A 25697-nucleotide genomic window follows, 5' to 3' on the forward strand; every position below is an offset into this window, starting at 1 on the left:
GTTTGTATAACTTATCCAATTAAATGATCAACTGTTGACCACTTTACTGTTTATTACAGTTAGCAGTTTATGATCTTAGCACCATCTAGTGTACTATTGCTTTGTTAGGTAGAGTAGAGCCTTGTATTCATTTTCTTTCAGGTGTAACGCTTACCGAGTGTTTGAGTGGAGAAGAAAAACCTTCATTGCCACTTTGGACAGGTAAGGTTTCACACCCTGTTATTATGTAGGTTGTATTTAATTTTTTCAAAATTCTTACTTGGTAATCTGTCAGGTTTCAGGGGAAAAGCCATCATTCCTTATTTTATTTTTATGATCTGACTAGCTGCAAGTGAGTTCTGTTCAGTGGCTAAGGATCTTTTTGTTGTCAGATTAAATTCATTGTGATATCAAGCATCCCCATTGCGTGGTATTGACTTCATTATTCATACATTGCAAAGCCTGATTCAATGCATCTTGCTTTGTCAGAGATAACTAAAAATTTATTTTCATAATTGTATCCCCTGCTAAAATAATAATAGTTAAATATTAGTTATTCTTGAATATTAAGGCATTGGTTATTAACCATGTACAGTATATAAGAGAACAAACCCATTATTCTACAGATGCCATTGTCTTTTTACTTTATCATACTTTTGACCCTCTGATCTCATTTTCTCATTAAAGCATCCAATCAGACGTGAATAACCTCTTGATTGCCTGCCTGGATAGGTGTCTGGTTTTGAAATCACATCCAGTCTTCCAACTATGAGCAGTTGGCTAGTTTCTGACCTTGTCCATATCAGGGCATCAGTATGCAATTCACATCTTAAAGTTTACTTAATTTGAGTTTAGTAAGGCAAGCCAGTGGTTTGATGAAAAATGTTATGGTGGAAATTCTGTACACAGGATATCATTCAACATCATTATGTGAGGAGCTGAGAAAATCGTGGCCCACAGATTATGTAAATGAGGTCTTTTAATCAGTCAGGAACCTCTCTTGTTTTCTCATGGATGAACAGTACCTCGGTTAAAAGATAAGCTGGAGTATGGTTCATATGCTTTAGATTTGTAAGATTATGAGGTGGCACCTTTTTCTTTTTGAGTTGATAATTAATCAGGCTCTGTTACTGCTTCCATAGTTGACTAGAAACTTTTAATGAAAATATGTACACTCCTGCAAACCTTTGTATTGCCAGAAGTAATGGACCTTATTTGATGCATATTATTGGCTATTGTATATTGGGACTAAAATCATGGTCTTGATCATTTTATGGCCTAGCATAGAGGACTGAGCCTCCTGAATTCAGTTCTTGTAGGATAATGCTTTCCAGAGCAAGTCAGTCTCATCGGCATTGTAAATTTGCCAATCTTGAAAATTTAATGACTATCTGTTTGTTCCTACATGCATGCAAACCATTGTCCTTTAAATAAGAATATTTATTCAGCATGAGCTGGAAGGGCCATTGAATATTTAAAAAGGTAGGTGTGGTAGTTAGCAGTAGGTGGAGTGGGGAGACATCTGCCTGACCGACTGTATTACTTCCATTTTGTCTTTAGCTGCAAAGATTACAGACATACTTATTGCTGCTATTCTATGATGATGAATCGTTTTTTCAATTATGATAAGTGTTTTCTTTTAATTGGGTTGTGAGCTCCTTTGCTTAACAGCTGAAGCACTTCGAAGGTGAGCATTTGTTACAGTGAATTTTGTTCATATAAGGGTACAAACCTGTTGCCCCATGTGTTGTGCACCTTGTGAAGGACAGTACTATATGCAGTTTTCCTATTGATGAACTAATCTTGGAGTGTTACTCAGTTTGCTTGGAATTTCCCGTGACTTTTTTTCTTGGTGCCCAGTAGTGATCTTTGTCATCTGCCAGGCTTGGCTTATGTGCCCCAAGTGTGAACCTTATGGAGTGCCAGTGTTCTCTCCTTCTATCTCTTCCTTGGGAACATTACTTGGGGAAGTGGTTAATGAAGGGAATGGTCATATAGGAAGGCCTTAAGTTTAGTTTCTTCTGAAATAACGATTACTTTTCTCCTTTGGGAGGGAGTGATGGAATTTAACTGCTAACTGGTACTTTTAGGGTTGGTCAAGAAAATCTGAGTTCAGAGGCCAAGGGAAAGAAGGTTGAGCATTGCACTCACCTGAAGGGAAGATTGTTCCTTGCCCTTAGCATGCTTCTCCTTTGAGAGCTTACTGCTAGACATACTTTTCAGGGTCGGTATTTGTAAGCCTGGCAGTAGGCCGATAGATATTAGTATCCGTCATGTTCCTCCTTGAGCCTAATGGTGCTCAGGTGGATATCAGTCATTACCTCTCGATTTGCCTAGGAGTTTTTTCATAATGATCAGTACCTTTGGGGTCTTGTCAGTGAAGGTAAAACTGGTGTGATAGCTGTTTCCTCCGGGTGAATGGTGTTACCTGGACTAGACACCAACTCCTTAGATGATCGAGGGTAAGGATCTAATACTTCCCTTTCAAAGGAAGAGGAACCTGGTATGACATCATATTGGCAATTAGTGATTGGTTCCTTTGGTGATTAATAAATGAAGTTGAATGAATCCATTCCTTGTTGAGGAAGCCCCTGTGGCTTCTTCCCCCATGAGAACATCTTAGTTGAAGAATTCTCTGTGGCTCCTCTCTCCATGGGAATTTTATTATTGACTGACAAGATACTGAAGAAGGCTGACCAGAAGTGTTCACATTCCATCTTCCAGTTTTCATTCCACATCCTTTTCTTCATCTGATTCTTCCATTGCTGCTGCTTAGAAGTGGAAGACTGATCACAGAGAGAAAGAGAAAGAAGGAGGGGTAGTTATGTTTGTATAATTGGGAAGGTTACAAATTACTTTGAAATATGTGATATGATAATTGTAGAAAAATGTGTCTATGTTAAAATCAAACTTTCAATGTTCCCCCATTTAGCACACCATCCTGCAAAAATTAAAATTAGCTTGCTTAAAGACAAGCCTTCAGATGTCTGCTGTTTGTACCAGCTGTAAAGAGCAATGTCATTGTCCCAATGAATAGCAGTATCAGTGTCCTCATTGAGGATTTTTTCATGGCCCCTGTATGCAATCTCTATGTAAAACTTGAAACCTTTCATATTCTCTTGGGTATGTTTATTTCTTTAAGCCTGGGTTTTCCTAATCCAATTAAAACATTATTCGTGCCGATTCAAGTATTTTCATTGAAAAATACTTGCTGAAAAGTTACAGGAGATCTCGTCGATTATTGTCGGTAGCTCCTAGGGAAAGCAAACGAAAGGAGCAATGTAACGTTATTCTTTACAGTTCTTATTGAATAAGCATTGTTACTTAACAGTTTCAGCCAATCTTGACCACCAAGTCTATAAAAGATCCTTTAAGCAGCCAACTAATAGTCACCAATGTAAATTTGATCAACCAACTAATAGTTAGCAAAATGAAATTAGATGAGCAAAAGTGGTAGTATCTAAGAAACAAAAATTTCCTTTGAAAAGAAATTGACTGAAAATGATAGCATGCAGTGAGTGGCATTACATGATGTGATCCACTATTCTTGGGGTTATCATTTAAGATTTTTTGGGGGGTGAATATCATGCATGTTTGCTGAGAATATTAGTATTGTACATTAGTGTATGTGGTACTCATATTGCATGCCATAGTAATAATAGTTGCTTACTAAATAATTATTGTATAAAACTTTGTAAGATTTCAGTAGAATTTATATTTGTAATTTTATAAATACATTCGGGAAACCATAAAAGACTTCCGTATTTAAAATACTCTTTTAATTGTGTTGATGACTTTTAATGTTGAAAAACTTAACTTTTCTGAACAAATGCAAGAGGAAGACATTACTCTATATTTATTTGCTTGTGTGTGCTTGCTGTTATTACATTCATTTTGAGATATTCTCTTATACTTGTTTAAACTTTTTTGCTCTTTTCAAAATTTTTCAACTTGATCTATAAGATTATTGGTGAACATCAACTTTAGAACATAACAGTAATGCTTATCTAGAAATTAGAATAATTCCTTCATGTAAAAATCATTAATACTTTGTGTGTGCATTGACTCATTAATCATTTGCAGAAGGCATTACCTGTGAAAGAAGAAATAGTTCTAGCCTAGGCCGAGATGCTCCCAATCGGGCTTCCTGGCCTGCGGCTTCAAGTTTGTTGTAAGTATTTTATTTTCATTATTTTTTATTTTTTATCAGTTTATCCATTACCTCTATACTGTAAGCACATTACAACACAATTTTGATTTCTTTTTTTTTAATTTCATGGTTATTATTGCCAACAAAACCATAAAAGTCACATTATTTCATTAAGTCTTACCCAACATTCATTGTGCTTTATATATTTTACAAGCGCAGCTTTGTTGGCAAACTCAAAACTAGAGGATTAGACCTATACTGCGAGAACTACTAATATACTTCATGATCACTAGAAGCTTCCATCTTGAATCCCTCATTGTCAGTTTTTCAAGAGTTTGGTATGCATCTCATTTGATGGTACATTACTATTTTTGTTAGAGGATTTTTCACACCCTTTATCAAGCTTTTAATGGCAGTGTGGTTGTATTAAGTTTTTTATTTAATATTCAGGGACTGTTTTGTGAAATAAGATTTTCTGTAATCAGTAATTAAGACTTGTGTGTACAATGGTAAGTTTGACATACATAAAATTTGTTTCACCTGAGAAGGCAACCAGTGTATAATTGTGGATACATTCGATAATAAGTGTAGGGATTGCCCAGATCAAATAGTATATGATTTACTAAATATAGGATCAGATGGGTATAAAAAAAAAGGTGAAGAGTACTGAGCATAATATTTTCTGTTCATTTTGAGGCGAGTGTGTTAACTTGACCCTAATGGTTCATGAGTTAATTGTTTTATGCTTAAGGATTACACAATTCCTAACACAAAAAAGGGTTTCGACAAAGGAAAACCCTACTTGTGGGGGATAGCTACAGTCAGACCTCACTATTTGAGGGTTTGCTCTTCATGAAATTGAATATTTTTGGAATGCCTTGGAGTTCCTTAAAGCAATATTTATTGCTGTTTATTCACAGTTTTATAACACCAAATATAAAATTGTTTGGTTGGTACTGCTAGGGTGCCACAGCCCACCCTCCCCCATTATCCACCACAAATGAAGCTTCATATGCTGAATCCCCTACTGCTGGCTACCTCAGGATTACCAAGGTGACCGGAGGAAGCAGCAGGGCCTACCGGAACTGCGTCACAATCGCTCGGCATTCATTCCTATTTCTGGCACGCTCGTATGCTTCTCTCACGTCCATCCTCCTGTCATGTAGGGCTTTCTTCACTCCATTCATCTACCCAAACCTTGGCTTTCCTCTCGTACTTCTCCCTTAAACTCTTGCATTCATCACCTTCAGCAGTCAGCCTTTTCTATTCTCTCTACATGGCCAAACCACCTAAACATATTCATATCTACTGTAGTTGCTAAATCATTTCTTACACCCGTTCTCACCCTTACTACTTTGTTCATAACACTATCTAATTGAGATGCACCAGCCATACTCCTCAGATACTTTATATCGTAATCATTTAATTTCTTTCTCCATCACTTTCATTCCTGACAACTTCGATCCATACATCACAGTTGGTACAACCACTTTCTCATATTGAACTCTCTTTACATTCATTCCAAGCCATCTATCTTTACCATTCCCTTCACTGTCCCTAACTTAATACTGTAATATTATTTTTGTCTTTTCTTTCAAAGCTGAGATACAAAAGTTTTTTTTCTAGTTTTATATGGAAATAGGCACCCTGGGAATGTCATAAAGGGGGCATGAATCATTCACAATTTATCGACATTCTCTGATGTTTCTGTTACCCAACCCCTGTGAATGGTAAAGTCTTACTAAGCTACCTGGTGTCCAAAAGCCCTTCCAACTTTATACTCATGAATAGAGGCCTACTATTCTTGGGAACAAAGATGACTTCCTGTGGTAAATAAATGCCTAGGTGGCAATGACTTCTTCTCATTGAACAGTCGAGCTTCTCATGGGGTAATGTGAGTTGCATATAGTATTGGAAGGTTGTGACAGATTTTTAGAGAGCCTGGAACCTGTGGATCTCCCTTATATAAACTCAAGTTCATGCTTAGTTGTTAATAAACTGGCCCTAGGTCAAGGAATGAGGACTACACAATACTTCCCCAAAATAGGATTTTCTTTGTTAAAACGTCTATTTATTAAAAGCTTTTGGTACTAATGAAATTCATTGTTAACAAAACTGAAATTACTAAATGGTTGATTTGTACTTGACCCTTCAAATTACTTTACTCAAAATTGATGTTTTATTTTTCTTCATTAATAAAATTAATATTTTATGTTTTATGTGATCATTTCAGGTGGGCTGGTTTAGATGGATTTATAAGTGAAGGAGAAAGTGAGGAAGGTGGGAATGTGTCTCCTATCAATTTACCACAGTACCGCCGTCACTCAACAGATATCACGCACTTATCATTCAACTCAACGTCTCCTCTTATAGCGAAAACCAAGAGCTCAGACAATATAACAGTAGTAAGTACTTGAACAATAAGAAATTTATTTTATTTCTTTTTCATAAATGTCGTAGTGTTTTTATTTAGTAATTTATGTATTTCTGTGTGTTGTTCAGGATTACATAAAAACCTTTTATTAAAATAAAATCCAGATAGTTTATGTTAGTCTATTCTTTTGAATAAAGTGACTTGTGTTAAGGGCTGTATTGTACTTTCATCTCAATGCAAACGCTTCTTGATCAACTAAGCTGCAATCCATAACTTTAAAAATACGTATTTCACACAGTATTGCCAAGTGATTTTTAGCCTTGTCTTACAAATAATGCCTGGATTAATCTCAGGCAATGGAAGTGCCGTAGGCCAATTTCTTCAGTAGTGAGTTCTGGGATTGATCTCAAGTAGCTGGATTGATGTGGACATTTGATTATATATACTACATATATACTGTATGTGTATGCCAAACTATTGTGCCATAAATATGGCATGGAACTTACAAATCCTTATCTCAGGTAAGGTATATGTATAGTTTGTCGACCATTATTCTATGGTAAGTTAAATGAGCATTGCAATATATATATACAGTATCTATCATCATCATCATCTCCTCCTACGTCCCATTGACACAAAGGTCGTCGTTTTTTGAAATATATACAGTACACTTAGTTAAACTTAAATTGTACTGTATACATATTTTACAGCTCAGAATTACAATAATGTTGTTTATTGTACATGGTAGCTGTGTGTGCGGTGATTGATTGATTGATTGATTTAAAGTTTTCAGGCATCCTGACATCTAAGGTCATTGACGCCGGTAACATTTAATTTATGTATACAAAAATAAAATAAAAAATAAAAGAGTATTCAATTAAAATCATAAAAGTTGAATGTCATAAAAGTTAAATAGTTTTCAGAAGAGCTGCTTCTGAAATAAATCTAAAAATGCCACTTGCATAGTAGGACACATCATTTCCAAGAATCTTGGCAAGGATGAACCTGCCACCCTCACCTCGAGCCTCAAACAAATATCTATTCCTTAAGTTGTTATAATTGGGGCATTCGGTCAACAAATGCCTCACTGTTAGAGGTACTAAACAGTCGTCACAATACGGTTGGTGTTGGTCCTTCAGCAGAAACTCTTGTGTCAACCGAGTGTGACCAATACGGAGACGACAAAGAGACGTCTCCCATTTTCGGGGCATCATATTATACCTCCATGGAGATATGACATTTGTTACCTCTCGCATTTTATTCCCATCTAGGCTATCCCATTGCTGTTGCCATTTATTGCAAACCAATTTCTTGATGTCAGGTAAGAAATCATTACAGGGAATGGGATACCTTCTTGGCAGCAACTCGGATGCAGCCTTCTTAGCCAGTGAATCTGCCTTCTCATTCCCAGACACACCTACATGTGCTGGAACCCAACAAAATTAAACTGTTATACCTCTCCGTCCAATAATAAAAAGCCATTCTAAAATCTTTAAAACTAGAGGGTTATTAGAATTAAAAACTTCTATAGCTTGAAGGACACTCCTTGCATCACTAAAAATTGTAAAATTACCCTCCTCCTCCAACGCTATTTTCTCAATAGCGGTTAATATGCCATACAGTTCGGCAGTAAATATGGAAGCGGTCAGAGGAAGTGCACCTCTACAATTAAAACCATTACTATGTACTCCAAATCCAACGCCAGCATCAGATTTGGAGCCATCAGTGTAGATAAAAGTTGATCCTCTATGTTCTTTAACATGTTCATTAAAAAGACACCTGGCTTCTACGTCTGACATATTCTTCTTATCTCCAATAAAATATTTACAAAAAGATATCTCTGGTAACTTCCATGGAGGCGTTGATGATACCTTGAATGGAAGTATTGGAGGCGTTGATGATACCTTGAATGGAAGTACCTTATTTCTAATTATATCCAGACTATTTAATAATCGTTTCACCCGAAAGCCATAAGGTTGAGGAGATTGTGTGTGCGGTGAGTCAAGTTGTCTTAATGAATACAGCGAACGCTTACAGTGCAGATAAGCAGTATATAAATATACACTATAGTATCAGTGAGTATTGTAAAGTATTTATAGGTAGGAACAACTATACTGTGATAGAAACCAAGTAAAACCAATAGTAGGCAGAGCTTAGTGGGTTAATTATCTGGGTGTAGGTAATGGGAGCAAGTTGTTAGGTTAAGTTAGAGTTATTCCACCCTTTAGGGCAACAAGCATTTGCGATTCTTCGCTTTTCAAGGCTGCCTCTGTTGCCTAACCCTTGCGAAAAATGAGGGCTGAATGTAAATAAATAAATCTCCAAAATTTAATGGGGTTTGTCCATGACCCAATATCTATTTGTGGTGAAAATTTTTAAAAATCCGTCTGGTAGTTTTGACGTTATCTTTAAGATAGCGAAAAAGTCAAATACGGATCATCTCCAAAATTTAATGGGGTCGTCCATGACCTAAGATCTGTCGATGGTGAAAATGTCGTCAAAATCCTCCGAGTAGTTTTGACGTGATCCTCTCCACAGACACAAAAAAATGCAAATCCGGATCTAAAATCTGGATCCAGATCAGCTCCAAAATTTAATTTGGTCATCCATGACCTAAGGTCTATCTTTGGTGAAAATTTCATCAAAATCCGGTATGTAGTTTTGACGTAATCCTGTCCACAGACAACAAATGTCCACAGACAAATAAATAAACTGACTCGATTGCCGGAGGTAGTGAAACATTATATTTCACTCTATGGAAGGGAAATATTTTGTTTTTCCTGATATTACTTTTCCTCCTGCTGTTAAATCTTCAAATCTCTTCATCTTAGTAATTTTTGGGCTAAATGACCTGAAATTTGGCACAAAGGTCAAGTGGTCAAATACCTAGGTGCATTTTTATATTTTTTTGTTACCTTTAAAATCATGATATTTTTTTTTTTTTTTTTTGCAATTTTCTGACGAAAATGTATATTTTGGTTTCCTGTGCCCTGGTATTATAACCAAATGACCTGAAATTTGGTAGGGAGGTGCCGTAGATAAGTATTCATTAGTCATCAACTTTTTCGGCATAATAATAATTAGAGCTTAAGCTACCCCATAACTAGATTCCTATAAGTCAGTGGTCTGATTAAGCTACCTTATAATAATAACTAGATTCCGATATTTCCTTTCAGGGTAATGAATTATCAGGGAAATGCAGCTGTGCAGAAGGTAATCTACAGCGACTTCTCTTCCTGAATTCCATCCTCCCGGCGCCGGCGCCACCTACACCCACTTCTCAGTACTCACTCTTTAGTTCTACTTAGCTGAGTTCTCCAAATTTTCAACTTCATGTAATTAATTTTTTCATTTAATTGCACTTAGAAGTGTAGCAGTTGTTTCTTTAAGTTGTGAAGGGAAATAAATATAGGTTTGCCTATTATGAAATAATGACACTTACAGTAGTTTCCTAAACAAAAGCATAAAGAAAACAAAAAAGCTCACATTGTGTGTTTGTTGTGTCTGGAACATGACTGTTAACTGATGCTGTATATGTAAATTATTCTTGGGAGGCTCTGGCTAGCTGTAAATAGAAAGTTTAACTGTATAACATTGGTGTACATAGTTTTTCAGATAGATTTCTTACAGTATTGTACATATATTATAGGAGAGTTATCTCATACTGAATCAGTTTCTGTTAATTGTTAAAACTCTTTATTAAAGTTTTTTTTTTAATATTTGAGACAAAAACTTATAAATATTTTGATTTGTCTTTGGTGTTGTACATGAAATTTTTGAGCTACAAGGATAAATATCCTCATAAATGTGTTAATACCAGTTATCAGCTTTACAGGAGCAGCTTTATTTAATATATACAAATGATGACGAGTGGCATCTCTTGTGGCTTGGAACACACCTGGATGTACAAAACTCCAATTATGAAAGATGTGATTTTGCCTTTTAATACCAAGCAAAGAGGTTATGTAGAGTAATTGTAAAACTTTTGGAGCTTTTAATTTGAATTTTTTTTGTCATTTTGTATGTTAGATACAGTGCAGTTTTTAAAGTGAGACATAATTGTGAAATGTAAGGCTGCATTTTTTTACTATAAATATTTAATTATAGCTCTCTCAATATGTTCATTGGGACTGAATGTCCATGAACTCTGAATAGGTCATAATGTGAACTATTGCAATGTTGATATGGACTAATTAAGGTACACTAATTAACGGAAGTTAAAATTGTTTGTTGGGCTTGAATAATGTGACGGATTCTTTTCAGTCATTCTTTTAATATTTATACTTTTCTCTGCTGGGAAAGACTTGCATTGAATTGATATTCTGCAACATTCATTCAATACCATTTTCTTTAATGTTGTTATTTATGACTATAAAAAAGCTTGAGCAGCTATTTATAATCTTTCATATTTTATTATTATCACCGAAAAAGTCTAAATAATCTAATAAGTCACTCTAAGACTTCAAGGACTGGCTTCAAGGTTTTATTTTGAATTATGGGCCAAAATCTGGAGCAATAAGGCCAAAGAAGTTGGATAAACAAGGTAATAAAAACCCAGGGGGATGGGTACAACTACCGTATACAAATAGCAATGAACAGAACTATCATGTGTGCCATACAGCGAACTCTCAAGTTTTGGGACTTATTACTACTGTACAGTAAAACATGTCTTAAAATTAATGCTATGTAATAGCATAAGCTCTATTGTATCACACACAGAGTTTTACTTTAATTTTATTGATAACGTACATGCCTTATTATTTAATCACAAAGTAATTGTGTAATAAGCCTTAGCAATATAAGTTATGATTTGATTTTATAAATGATTTTATTTAAATATTTGAGCTTTGAGGTAGAGATTGATTTATTTGCTAAGATGATTACCTATATTGTTTTTCTCTGGTTCTATGAAGGCTTTAGAGAACATGCAATATGGTAAAACATTGTTAATGATTGTCAAGTTTGAGACATGTTGATTTTGGTATGGAAATATCCTCAGCCTTATAGAGTTTGGATGGATACTGTGAAATAATTTTAAAAATATTTTATGGAGTATTCATACATCAATATAATTTTATGGATAATGATGAAAATTCTGTATTTAAGTACATTATTCACTAGGTCTGGAAGCCATTTATGTTATTGATGACTTAGGATTGGTTGTTCTAAAGAACTTTGTTTATAGGGATTTATCTTTCTGAGACTGAATATTAATAGGTTAGGTCAGCTAGCTAATAATTTTAGTTTGAAAATTTGACAATGGTGTACCTTTACAAGGGATTAGATGAAATTCTATGGTTTTGTATTTCCCGTGCAATAACCTGAAAATCATCATACATACTTAGGACCGTCAAATTTTCAGAGGGAACTTACAGTCCAGATGCTCTACGGCCTGAATTGGCCAAGTATCATTATGACTTCTGCATGCTAAAGATAGCCTCTGGATTTTGGATTCAGCAAGCTTTCAACAGTACTGTGATGACAAATTTAGTGCTATGTAACATTACTGCACTAAATACACAAGTAAAACAGGAACTGAATTAGATAAATGAAAGCAAAGTGGAATTATGAAATATAATAATTTCACGAGGGAATTTACAATTCAGATGAACTAAGGCCTAAATTGACCAAGTACCATCATGATTTCTGTGTCCCAAAGACTTGAACCCACTAATTTTCCCAATTTAATTTGCCATATCAATTGAAATAAATTCATTCAAATGTAGCAGTTTATAGTGGACATTTTATTTTTTTTCAGGGAATCATAACAATCTGTCAAACTCAGTTATTTAAACTTGAACTGAGATTACAGTCTATCCTGATAAAATTATATGAATTTTACAATAATGGACCCTCACCCTTGCTACTACTGTAGATTTTTCTATATAACTGACTGCATCTTCTGATAGTCGGACTTGAGTTTGCTAACATAATTCCCATAATCTACCTATAGTAGACAGCCAATATTGTGCATTATTTAGCTGGGAAGGAAAATGAGCTGCATATGTAGCAAAAGGCATGACTGAATGATATTATTTATTGTACTAAGTGTTATTTATACCCTCAGTGAGTCGTTTTTTTATAGCTGTCTCAAACTGCCTTTAAAGTGTACTGGTATTTATCTTAAATGTCAGTAGAACTGTGGTAGTCAATCATTATTGTATTTCTTAGGTTTGGTTGTTATGCATACATGTCTCTTCGGTGAACAACCTATATTTATATCTTTCTTAGGCACTTTATTCCTTGTACTGTGTTAAAAAAGGCCCAACATATGGGAGGCAATTGGCTCCAATTTCAGATAATAATATTTGTGATGTACTCTAAAAATTGGGAGATACAAATTTGTAAAATTAAGAGATAGACTTGAAGACCCTGTACTGAGCAAAATAGAGAGGAGGAAGATCTGATACTATTTAATTTCATGATATTTTATTACTCATAGATTCACTAGAGTGAAGTACTCCTTATAGCAGATGTGTGAGGATCTTTGGAAAGTGCGTGAAATTTTATTCATGGAACTATTTGCGACATCATTCATTAACAATCTCTGTGTGGAATCATTTCTGGTAATAGTAGCCAAGATGTCTATAAGTTTTTCTCTTCAGATATATGAGAGCACTGAACTTATGTTTCAGGAATCTAACAATGTGTGCTAGCAGTGTTGTGTAGGAATGGTTTGCAAATTTTTACATTCTACTCAACCATCTGAAGGTGCTTTCCCTAATTCTATAGTTTCTGAAGCAACCTCTTTTTCAAAGGTTCCAACATAGCTTCCAAGTGGGAAAGTTAGGTGGTTAAAGGTCATCTCCAGATGCCTGTTAAAGGAAGGGGATTTTAAGAAGCTGAAAGCAGTATATTGAGACCTGACAATCCATTGATGAACCGGTACAAAGTCTACCTATCCATGTTCCCAGAGGTGCTATGACATAAAACTTGGATCACTAAAAGCATAACAAGCATTGATTCCTGAATTTTGAGAGATTAAAAGCAACTTCTTGTTGTTATACCTCAAAATTAAAACCAGACTTTTCTTAGTCTAAGGTGTTGGAAAAGGTGCTTGTGAACCGTAAAGAAAAGAAAAATTATATGTTCCTCTTAGTGTTATCATTATTATTATTACTAGTTAAGCCACAACTCTAGTTGGAAAAGCAGGATGCTATAAACCCAAGGGCTTTAACGGGACAGCAACCTAGTGAGGAATATGAAATAAAAAAACTTGAAGTTCGACCGATTCCACTGCCAGATTAAGATCATTTGACAGTCAAGTTACAGCTGGAATAAAATTAACAATACTGTGAAGTATGGAGCCTTATGATAGAAAGGCAAGATTATTAGATTTACTGGCATACCTGGTACTATGTATAGTATGGTGAACTGGAAAAATCTGAATGCAAAGGATCGGAATTATGAAGAAGCCTAAGCAGACATGTGAAGACGCTTAAGCAACACACGCTAAAAACTAATTGAAAAACGGTACCAGAGATTAATATCCAGATCAGGAGTAAGAAATTTAATACACTGCAAGTTTTTTTTTCCAATGAATGAAGATGAGAGCCAACAGCTGTAGGCCAGACAGGAGAAAAATACTCAAAATGTGGTAGAATGAAAAAATTAAAAAATTTCCTCAGGATAGGTTGATAATAAAAAATCCTAAAAGACTCTACCAATATGCCATTTTTTTGTGCAATTGGAGAAGAAACAATGTGTCTTTCAAAAGTAAATTTGCAATCGAAAAGCATACCTGTTATCTTAAATGAGTTGCATATAGTTAAAAAGAGAGTGTCAAAGTGGAGATCTGGATGTTGAGGAGCTCCTGTCCTTGACTTACTTGCAATCGTACTTTAATTACTGTATTCTCTTTCAAAGACAAATGGTATGTCAGCTGTGCTTACATGAGACTGGTATTTACAATATTATTGTTGTTATTACTTGCTAAGCTACAACTCTAGTTGAAAAAGCAAGATGCTACAAGCCCAAGGGATCCAACAGGGAAAATAGCCCAGTGAGGAAAGGAAATAAGGAAACTACAAAAGAAGTAATTAACAATTAAAATAAAATGTTTCAAGAACAGTAACAGCATTAAAATAAATCTTTCATATATAAACTATAAAAACTAAAAAAACAAGAGGAAGAGAAATAAGATAGAATAGCATACCTTCAAGCAAGAGAACTCTACCCTATGACATTGAAAGACCATGGTGCAGAGGCTATGGTAATATCCAAGACTAGAGAACAATGGTTCAATTTTGGAGTGTCCTTCTCCTAGAACAGCTGCTTACAATAGCTAAAGAGTCTCTTCTACCCTTACCAAGAGGAAAGTAGCCACTGAACAATTACATTGCAGTCAATAACCCCTTGAGCAAAGAAGAATTATTTGGCAATCTCAAGTGTTGTCAGGTGTATGAGGAAAGAGGAGAATATGTAGAGAATAGGCCAGACTATTTGATATACGAGTATGTAAAAGGAAAATGAGCCGTAAAGAGAGAGAAGGATTCTATGTAGTACTGTCTGGCCAGTCAAAGGACCTCATAGCAAAAATGTTAAAGAACATCAAATTGAAGAAACAGTTAATTTTTTTCTTTATTCATGTGTCTCCCAAGTGGATGAGTGAATTTTATGGCTTATCACTTGATAAACAATGGATGATCTAGGAGAGCATCCATTTTACCCTAACTTCTGGCACTTCTCAGCAAGTGCGAGAGCCAGGCGTTAGAAGTGGTATTCTTCAGGTCCCTGCTTGACAGATTTATAGAGAAGTGATTTGTGTATCTAATAAAAAGGTACAGATCCGTGATTTCTGTCGAAAGACAAGATATCATGGCGTGCAAGCCTAAAGATCTTACTTCAAAATGTGTATGGAAAGCTTATACTTTTGGGGTAAAACCCACAAATTTTACATCATTCTCGCTTTGTTTGTATTATACTCAGCGAAAGAGAGAGACAATTACTTTGTCTGACAATAATGATATAAAGATTAGTAGTCACTAACCTTATTAATATGGAGGTTCTACCCAAAAATACAATTCCATAAATGAATCAGCTCCATATGGTGTCTCAAGACAAGAAGATATACTCCTTTGTATTTCAGATTCCTAACATCCATCTGGTTCAGTTTGGTTACGACTGCCCCACCTTATGTGGGACACGGTCTTTTACGTTGGCAGCCCATAAAATAAATTATGTCAGAGAATGATATTCTCCAGGATGCAATGATTTTCTGCAAGAAAAGAAAAGTTTTTGAGTTAATAGTGTGTCCACTTAAAAAACACTTGTTCTATTCAAGTTTTAGAGGTAGTTTGTCGGAGAAGTTTGTCATCATATCTTACATTTTATCCGAGACATATATAGCTGGTTAACTTTTTTAGTTGTTCTGCTGTATGGCATGCACGTATTCTGTAGTTCACAAACACTTTTATCTCATTTTTTTCTAACATCCATAATTCTCCCCATATAAAGCTCAGTGACTGCTTATTATTATGTGTCCCTTATCAAAAACTTCATGGGTGATCTAATGTCAAGATTTGACTTTAGGTATTTGGATTTTATTAAGTAATGCTTTTATTTTTTTCATGTAACACAAGGACAAAATTCATTACTATACTTTACACTTGGAGCCGTCTTGTAAGTCTTGCTGTTTTATTAAAAATTAAATGCAGTATAAACAAAGCTAAGTGGTATTACGCTACCTTTCACAGGGAATTAGGAGATCTTGCCTAATACCTGAATTCTGCATGTTTCTGATCATAATTAAAACTTAAGTCTTTCCCAGAGAATAGTATACTATATATGACTCTATCTGTAAAAAGAAATATAGTTTCAACATGTTTGAATATGTTTACATATGTATAAAGAGAAAATGTAATTTTTTTTTTTAATATTACAAGGAAATCAGACAAGAATTGTAAGCAATAGTTTGTTTATGACAATTTGTTCCAATTCAGTCTTCCTATGTTTTCTCTTATGAAAAATATAACATTTATATGTAAGCTGCTTAATAAAAGTACAGTACAGTAAATCAAATATGGAAAAAATTACTCATAAGCTGACTTTGCATAATATTTTCTTATTTTTCTCATGTGTGTGCTTCCCTGAAAATTTAGAGCATATTCAGTGGGGGTAAATATACTATATGTATGTGAAGGATTTCATTCAAATCTTCTTTGATATAATCCTTACTTGGTTGAACACAAATTCAGGATGTTACAAAACTTGATCTGTAACCTTTATTGTATTATTGTTTCATTGGCATTGTACCTGCTTCATGAAAGAAAGATACAGTTCCAGGAAAACATATTGTGTTATCTTACTGAGGGTTGGCTTTGGGATTTTTTTTCTGAAATGATGGGTAAAAAATGTAGCAAGACACAAGTTTAGATTATTTTTTAAATTTAACAACTGTTGGGGAAGAGACCTGTTGGAACTGACGAAGAGTAAAAGGCTAAACATCTTGTGGTTGGGGATGAAAAGGAGATGTTCAAAAGAATCTTTCATGTGGTACTGTACTGCCAACAGTACATTAGAAAATCCATGAGTACATTACTGTAGGTAAATCCTCTAAGGTGGGGTGTTGTTGTTTCCAAAGTGAGGGAGGGAAGCAGAAAAAAAGATAATCTTCCTAAGAATAGTTTGATGCTTATGAATTTAGTCTTGATGATTAGCAAGAGTTTTGTAACTTTATTTTTTTATAAGTTTCATTTGATCCGTTTACATGATATAGTGACATATTGTCAAATCCACAATCATTTGAAAAATAATTTATTAAAATTATTGTTGATCATTAGACACAGTCATGCCTTTATACAAAATTAATTTCTCACTGAAGCTTAAAACAAAGTGAATACCTTGAGGATTAGAGTACAGTATTGAATACAGGTAGCCTTAAGAACAAATAAACTTGGATATGATGAAATGTTGAAAAAGAGTTTAGTATTTCGACTGATTTATGGCTTGAAGTTTACTAAAGAAAAAAATGTAATGTTTCATTTCTTTTATTGTCTGTGCTATATTGGTGAAAACTAGGAACTTCTTTGTAATGCATTTGAGTAACATGAGATATATATAGTGTGGAGGAACAAATGCTAAATATATGCTACATTTGAAGCTCTACATTTGGTCAGATATGATTATTGCTTATAAACACAGTTTACTTTGTAAATGGTAATTACATTTACAAATGTTTATTTTTGTAGTGCTGACAGCTCTTTGGTAATACTACGTATTTTATGTTCTTAAAAAGTACAGATGATATATTTTTTCCTCTCAGAAGTTTGGCAGTAGAATCTGCAATGTAGCAACTGCCTCCTTTTAGATGTGAGAAGGCTTTTTCTAAGAAATTTTTTTAGGGTGCTAGCTTTCATAGATTGAGACAATGTTTTTTTTTCATTTATAAACCAAAATCAATGGATAAATATTTCATTAGTGTAGTAATTTGGGGGGGAAAGCAGTACTAGTTTATTGACATCCAAAAATTTTGTTACAGGAAGCAGGGGAAAACAGTAAAACAGTTGCACAAAAGATTGGCATGTCGAGAAAGACTCAAGTGTTTTGGGGATCAATCTATCCTGGGGGAGATATTAAAAATTCTTTCATAACACCATGTTTTAAATATTGTTCATGTATCTGGTGTTCAGCAGCTTTTTTTAATGAACCTATTAGTTGCATTTATATAACATTACCAGCACTAATATAAAATTGATAAAGTATGCTAATATTATTGCCATAATTTCATTGAATGGGTAACAGATCTTTTGGAATAAACAACCTGAAAAATCCAGATTAGCCTATTTATGTGAAGGCATTCTACTCCATGTAAGGATTTTGGTCTAACTCATGGTTTTATTCTTGAATGTTATTATTGTTAGGATTGTATAGTAATGATTTACAGTTTATTTTTTAACCATACACAGCTATATCTTCAGTGAGTGGTGGCTATTTTTTAGGAAACAAAATATTGGAATTATATTTTTAGGTCTAGTGCATTTTCCACAAAACCTTAAAGAAACATCATAAATTGTCATCAAAATCAGTAGTGTGTACACCTAATAATAATGTTCTGAAAAGTTGTAAGGTATATGTTGACAATTTGAGTGTTATCACAAAAATCCATCGCACGTCGTCAATCGAGAAATAAACTAACTTTACTGATTAGAGAAATCTAAAAATATAGATGTAATTAAGAGATCTACAGTTTATAAAGTGTGCTAAAATATGAACTTTAATTAATATTAAATAGTTTATTAAGACCACCGAATCACATTTCTATTATACTATCGTTGACTCTGAGGATTTGTTCTTTAGTAAAAGTTCAAAATTAGAACAAGACAAGAGTTGAAAAAAAGTTTGACAGCTAGGTGGGACAGTAGCAAAAGGTCACTAAAAACTCTCAAGAACTTCAGTCATGCCTACAGTAACATGCAAGGCATTAAATAAAAAAAAAGTGTCCCTTCCCATTATCATAATTATTTTTACAACACCTCTATCCATAATGAGGTTAGATGGAAAATAAGTTTTCTCCATTCTCATCTATCCTTTACTCTGTCTTCCTGAACTCCCATTAGGGACAGGTCTTCAATCACCCTTTTTCATGACTTCCTGGGCCTTCCTAGAGGTCTTTGCCCCGCCACTTCCAGTAACTGTTTTTCTTAGTTTTTATCCCATTTCATTAATGTTCAAAGTTTTTTATCTGTTTTCATTAATGTTCAAACCATTTCCATCTTTGAGTTCTCAGTTTTTTCCAGATTCTGTACACCATACCTCATCATTAATTCCTCATTTGTAATAAAGTACTGTATGATCTTCCTACCCTACTCCAGTCTTGAATCTTAACATTGTAAGGTCACAACTCATCAGTCTCTTCCATTTTCTTTGTCACTACCTGTGTTTCTGCTGCATAGGGTATTACAGGTCTTATTTAGCCATCATAAGTCTACTCTTTCAAGAAATGAAACATTTTTATATACCAGTAGTCTGTCAATCTCCCACCATTTCATTCATACTGTGCCCACTCTTCTAATGCTCTCTGTACTCCTGCTTTGTAATCCTATGTGTCACCAAGGTAACACAAGTTTCCCCTTTGAGGCACTGTATATCGATTGCAAAAACATTTACTGTATGCAGTTTTTCATAGGAGACTGTGTAGTTTTCTGATTATCTAGTAATGCTTGGATTTCATTGGATGTTGTCTTTGTGCTATGATTTTACTATATTTTTATTAAAATGAAGAAAAGTATACAGATACTAAAGTACGGTTGTAAATTATTGGAAATTTGCATTTATTCAGTGTATTAAAGAACATATTGTTTGGGTAAAATACTATTTAAATTTTTGTGTATGTATTTTTGTACATGGTAGCTAAGAAAGAGACTCAAGGGCTGGTTACCATGAGAGAACTTCCATTTTAATGTTAAGCCAAAGGATATTGCATGTGCTGTATTTGCCTTCTGGGTAACCGAAACTTGCCATAGCAAGATTTTGAACGCTATTTAAATCTTTGTTACAACACCAATTCAAGATCAGACCATTCAAGTTATTCAGAAGAGGTGTGATACTGAAAGCAAATTACTGTACTTTTTATAGCGTCAATTTTAATGTAAATAAACACAACTCCTCATATTTTACATTATCGTTTAAGTTAATGCACGTTTCAACAGGAAGTGAACTAAGTAATATTTCATTGTTACTTAATATGCATAATTATCATGTTTGCATAATATCACTTATACGGTACTGGTACAATTATTGTTGTTCATATGTAACAGTAGTATTCAGTGGATGGGTAGCCTGATCTAAAACATATCCAATCAATAATTAGCATAAAGAAAATGGTATTATGAATTTAGTATAAAAATGTAAATGTGAGCACAATAAACATACAGAAAAATAGAAAATATCTATGTTCTGACTGGTAAATTTTGCATTAGCATCTGAAAAATCCTGCTGTTTCTTTTGTTACTACAGAATGCAAAAGAAAAATCTTATTCCCCCCTTTACTTTACCATTATTGCAGTTTTTTTGCTTAATAATGCAAAGTTAAAAGTTGATGTGCACATCTTTCAACATATCCTAATCATTTTATTGTTTTTCATCTTTTGAAAGGTCCTGCATGATATTACTCCACTTGGAATCCATGTATATGTTACTATCTTGATTAAATCTGTATGAAAACAAGACGCATGATATGGTTAAGGTAATTTTGGTTGAGTAAAATAATCATAAGATTAAATATGTTCACGACTGGCCAACATCAGTACAAATTTTGCCAATTAGAGGTGCTATAAACATCAAGAATAAGCATTGTTACTTTTAATTCTATATTACACCTCCAGTGTGTGATAGAATGTTAAATTTGTAAATGTGCTCTTGTTTTGAAGATCTCTCTGGCATAATAAAACAACGATATCCTATCTTCAATGTTAACTTTTCTGAATTTTGTAAATGTAAATTTTATAGTAACGTAATACTTCAGGTTGCCCTATTAAAGATTCCTAAGATCACTAGACTGGTTTACCTATTGAATAGAGAAAAAATACAGAAACACTTATTGTAAATCATCAAAAGAGCGCATGCTAGCGACCCATTTGCTTTTTAGCTAAACTGAAATTTGTTCTGTGGAGGTGGCTTATTTAAATTTCTGTATTAATAAAACTATTTTTCTATAATTTAATCTGTAAATATAATTGGTAAGTAAATTAAGTAAATTTTGATCCTCAGACTTATCATCAAAATTATTACAGTAGTATACTACTGTATATAATTGTAATTACTGTACTGTTCTTTTGATATTTTTCAAGAATCTGTTGTAATTTTCACTTGTAGACTCTATAGAGGTATTGTACTGTATATACATTTTTTTACAGACGGTATATTTGAAGGATAAACAATATTTTTCTGTTATTAATTTAAGTTGTTTAAAGTTAGCTTTATAGTCAAAATTTCCTTAACGGTGGTGCTGTTTTGATATCTGTAAAGAGCTAAAATTTATGAGTCAAGGTAAATATATTGGATTTAAGTATAATGAAGCTGAACAACTTTCTTGTAAAGTTCACCAGTCTCTGTAATGTCATACAGTACTGGCTATATTTAATAAATGGAAATTTAAAAAGATATTATAAAGGGTAATACTAGAGAGCGTACATTTGCAATTTCTTAACATTTTTAACTGTGAAAATTAAAGTCGATATGATGGAAGAAGGGTTAAAGCCTGTATTGGTAATTTCTTTCTTTTTGTCTGGTTAGAACTGTATGTGTTTTTTTCTTTGCATATTTATCTCTATTTTTTCCATATTAACTCTTACATTTGTTAAAGCAGTTATTTTTTATACTTGTTGAAATTCTAATTTTGTGTAATAATAGGGGAGACAAAGCCATTATTTAGTTGATAGTAGATAATGATTGACTAAACTTCTGATCCTTGATGCGTTTTTATTGTAATAAGATACAGTAATTACTTTGTAAATTATCTGTTTTCCAGAGAAGATTGTGCTCTTGTAGAAGTGTGATTTTAACTTTGTTGTGATTTATTGGATCTATGACAGTGATTTGATAATATGACTGAAATGAACAGATAAATCTATGGAAACACACTTCACAGCAGATGCAAAACAAAGCCTTCCTGGGAATTATCCATCCCACACGAACACCCTTTGATACTAATGATATTGTATGAAATGAAACATATTTTAAAGTTAAGTTGTTCAAAGTTTATATAGTATTTATAGTTTTGGGCTTTATATGAAGATTATGATTTGAGATTGCGTTACCTTGGTAGTGGAATTGAAGAAACCAGGAAAGATTTTGCGAAATAATATTTGATGATCTAGTCTCTTCCTTTCAGCAGATTTTAAATAGAAACAAAGTAATGAGAGTTTCTTGATATAAAAATGGTTTTTGTTTACTAATATTTGACAGAAGACTATGGTTAAGCATGAAACAAATCTACACAGATTTTCATGAAAAGATTCCACATGTAACCAGGAAGTAAATATAGATTGCATCGATGAAAATAGTGACTGTGACTCTATTACCTGGCAATACTTTAGCAAGTGCCAAACCCCCAGTGTCTGGCTGGCCAGATATGTAATTCATATAATGGAAATCTTTGTATAAAGCAATTAAATGGAATGTTCTTTTCACTTCGGAGGTTTGTTTGATCCTAATTTACCTCTTACTAATTTAATACAATACCTGTTTTTATAAAAGGTAATATACTGTATATTCATGTTTACTGTTTTGTGGTTAACCCAGATAATCAACCAAGATTTGGAGCGAGATAATTCATTACACCTGAATATACTTGAAGCAAGTGTGATGCTCTTGGAAAATTACTGGGTTTAAAGGTTCTCATGGATTGCAGAGGCAAGGGACACGATAATTTCCTAGATAGGACAACTGACCATATATACATATGATCTGCGCTCAAGCGCCTTTCCATCAAGCTAGGATCAGGTAATGACTGCTAATGATTCAGCAGGTAGACCTTTAGGCTCCCCAAACTCAAGCTTCCAATGATGGTTAGGTTGCAGACACTAATAGAAACTATCAAGTTCGAATAGGTTTTGAACCCCCGTCCAAAAGATTACCCGACAAGGATGTTACCAATATTCCTGAAATTTTATTTTTTCATGAAACAGGGAAACTAGTACTATAATATATTGCATATCATGATAATACCCTGAAGTATCAGAATGTATGAAGAGGGTAAAATAAGCATTACTGTAAAAAGGCCAGAGTACTAGTTAAAACGAAAGAAAAATGCATATATGGCCTCTCTTCTATTATTTACCTCTAATATATCTTGTCACCTCGCCTAAAAAATCAATATACATATGTAAAGTACTTGAGTGAGCTGAAAATGTCAAGCTAAACTTTGCTCTTACTGTGTCCTTGATAGACTACCAGTATTTAATATGGTACATCTTGGAAATACAAATTTTAGGGAAAATTTGCCATAATCCACAACATTAAAATTTCAACATAACAAAAAGTCCTTTGAGCTGGCCGTGTAGAATCAGGTATTATCATTACTAAGCTACAACCCTAGTTAGAAAAGCAGGATGCTATGGGGTACAACAGGGGAAAATAGCCTGGTGAATAAAGGAAACAAGGAAATAGATAAACAACAAGAAAAGTAATGAACAATCAAAATAAAAATATTTCAAGAAAGATAACATTAGAATATATCTTTCATTTATAAACTAAAAAAAATAGAGGAAGAGAAATAAAATAGAATAGTGACCAAGTGTACCCTTAAGCAAAACTCTACCCAAAGACAGTGGAAGCCCATGGTACAGAAGCTATGGCACTACCCAAGACTTGAGAACAGTGGTTTGATTTTGGAGTGGCCTCCATGAAGCCAAAGAGTCTTTTCTACTCTTTACCGTACCGTCTTTGTATTTTTGCCTAGTGGAAAGTAGCCACTGAACAATGTGCAGTATTAACCCCTTTAGCGAAGAAGAATTGTTTGGTAACCTCAGTGTTGTCAGATGTATGAGGCCAGAGGAGAATGTGGTAAAAATAGGCCAGACTATTTGGCGTATGAGTAGGTATAGGAGAAATGAGGCGTAACCACAGAGAGAGAGAGAGATCCAATGTAGTACTGTCTGGCAAGACAATGGACCCAATAACTCTCTAGCAGTAGTATCTCAACGGGTGGCTGGTGCCCTGGCCAACCTACTACAAATCGACTCTGTGTCTAAGAGTAATATCAACATCAATAATGATAATAATTAATATTAAAAATATTCATGGTTTAGGTTGCTTTCTGTATGAGACCAATAGAGGTGAAACATTCTGCTTTTCCTACTGTATTTGGCTTGTAAGGATAATAACGGCAATGATGATAACAACGTGAAAAAAATATTAACGCACAGAAAGAAAGTGAATATTTTAATGTAAAATAATAACTATTCATACAAAATTAATTTACTAGCAAAACTTGGGCTTGTTGCTTACGAGTACTTTCAAGCATACATCATTTATTTCATTTATATTTAGCTCATTAGGTTTCAATGCAAATTATGCATATTAGCTTAGATACTATTTCTAATAATTCTTTTCACTCTAAGTTATCTATCTATCTATCTATCTATCTATCTATCTATATATATATAAATATATATATATATATATATATATATATATATATATATATATATATATATATATATATATATATATACACACACACACACACACACACACACACACACACATATATATATATATATATATATATATATATATATATATATATATATATATATATATATATATATATATATATATATATATATATATATATATATATATAGGTGCTACTATAGTGTGAGGTCTACCGCCATATGTCGCCTACCCAGGTGGAGGCTGAGGTCTACCGCGTGACCAGCGTCCCGGAGCCCCGCACCTAACTATCGAACATGTGAACTGCCCAAATCCATCAAAAACGTGACCTGCCCATATAAAAGGAAGCAACTGGAGCTCCTAAATCAGTTTTTCCCTCGGCCTAAAAGAGATTCCATCGATTAGGATACTAAAAATGTTGCTGAAGGAGTTTTATAGAAGAGTCATTCTGACAAAAGAAGCAGCACTCGCCTTTTTGAGAGCACAATCTCTTGGATACAGTTCAAGAAGCAGATCTATGCCATAAATGTGGTTGTTATGCAGGAAAAAAAGAAAGCGTAGCAGAGGAGGAGAATTAAAGCCTGTGTTACGTTGCCCTCGAAAGGATATGGAAATATATAACATGTTTGATGTGCGAAGAGTGTACCGCTAGAATAAATGTATGGAAATATGATAACATGTTTATTTTTACCTTTATTACTTTTTTAATGTAATTAGAAATCCAATTATCTATTAAGTAATTTCTAAGATGTTTAAATTAAGTGTTTATTGATTAAACAAATGTATGAAATGTGTTTAATCTATGAGGGACGAATAATTCAGCAGTAGACCTCACGCTATAGTACTAACGGGTGGTAGATCTCACGCTATAGTGTGGTAGACCTCACGCTATAGTAGCACCTATATATATATATATATATATATATACACACACACACACACACACACATATATATATATATATATATATATATATATATATATATATATATATATATATATATATATATATATATATGTGTGTGTGTGTGTGTGTGTGTGTGTGTGTGTGTGTGTGTTTGTAATCATCGCCTATGA

General features: G+C 33.7%; 1 protein-coding gene across 3 annotated transcripts in view; it reads left to right on the forward strand.

Annotated features, from left to right (window-relative positions):
- The window catches only part of LOC137620524 (protein lingerer-like), a 32990-nt gene extending 22083 nt beyond the window's left edge, over positions 1–10907 (forward strand). For 2 of the 3 annotated variants that reach the window (XM_068350714.1, XM_068350716.1), the window contains exons 7-10: positions 142–201; positions 4063–4150; positions 6363–6534; positions 9680–10907. In XM_068350714.1, coding sequence (XP_068206815.1) covers positions 142–201; positions 4063–4150; positions 6363–6534; positions 9680–9811 — 452 coding nt within the window. In that variant the 3' untranslated portion in view covers positions 9812–10907. The remainder of the gene's footprint in view (positions 1–141; positions 202–4062; positions 4151–6362; positions 6535–9679) is intronic. The other variant, XM_068350717.1, reaches the window with a different exon arrangement.
- Positions 10908–25697: the final 14790 nt, after the last annotated feature.

This window comes from Palaemon carinicauda, chromosome 27 (genome assembly GCF_036898095.1).
Source record: "Palaemon carinicauda isolate YSFRI2023 chromosome 27, ASM3689809v2, whole genome shotgun sequence".
In the NCBI taxonomy this organism is placed as follows: Eukaryota; Metazoa; Arthropoda; class Malacostraca; order Decapoda; family Palaemonidae; genus Palaemon; species Palaemon carinicauda.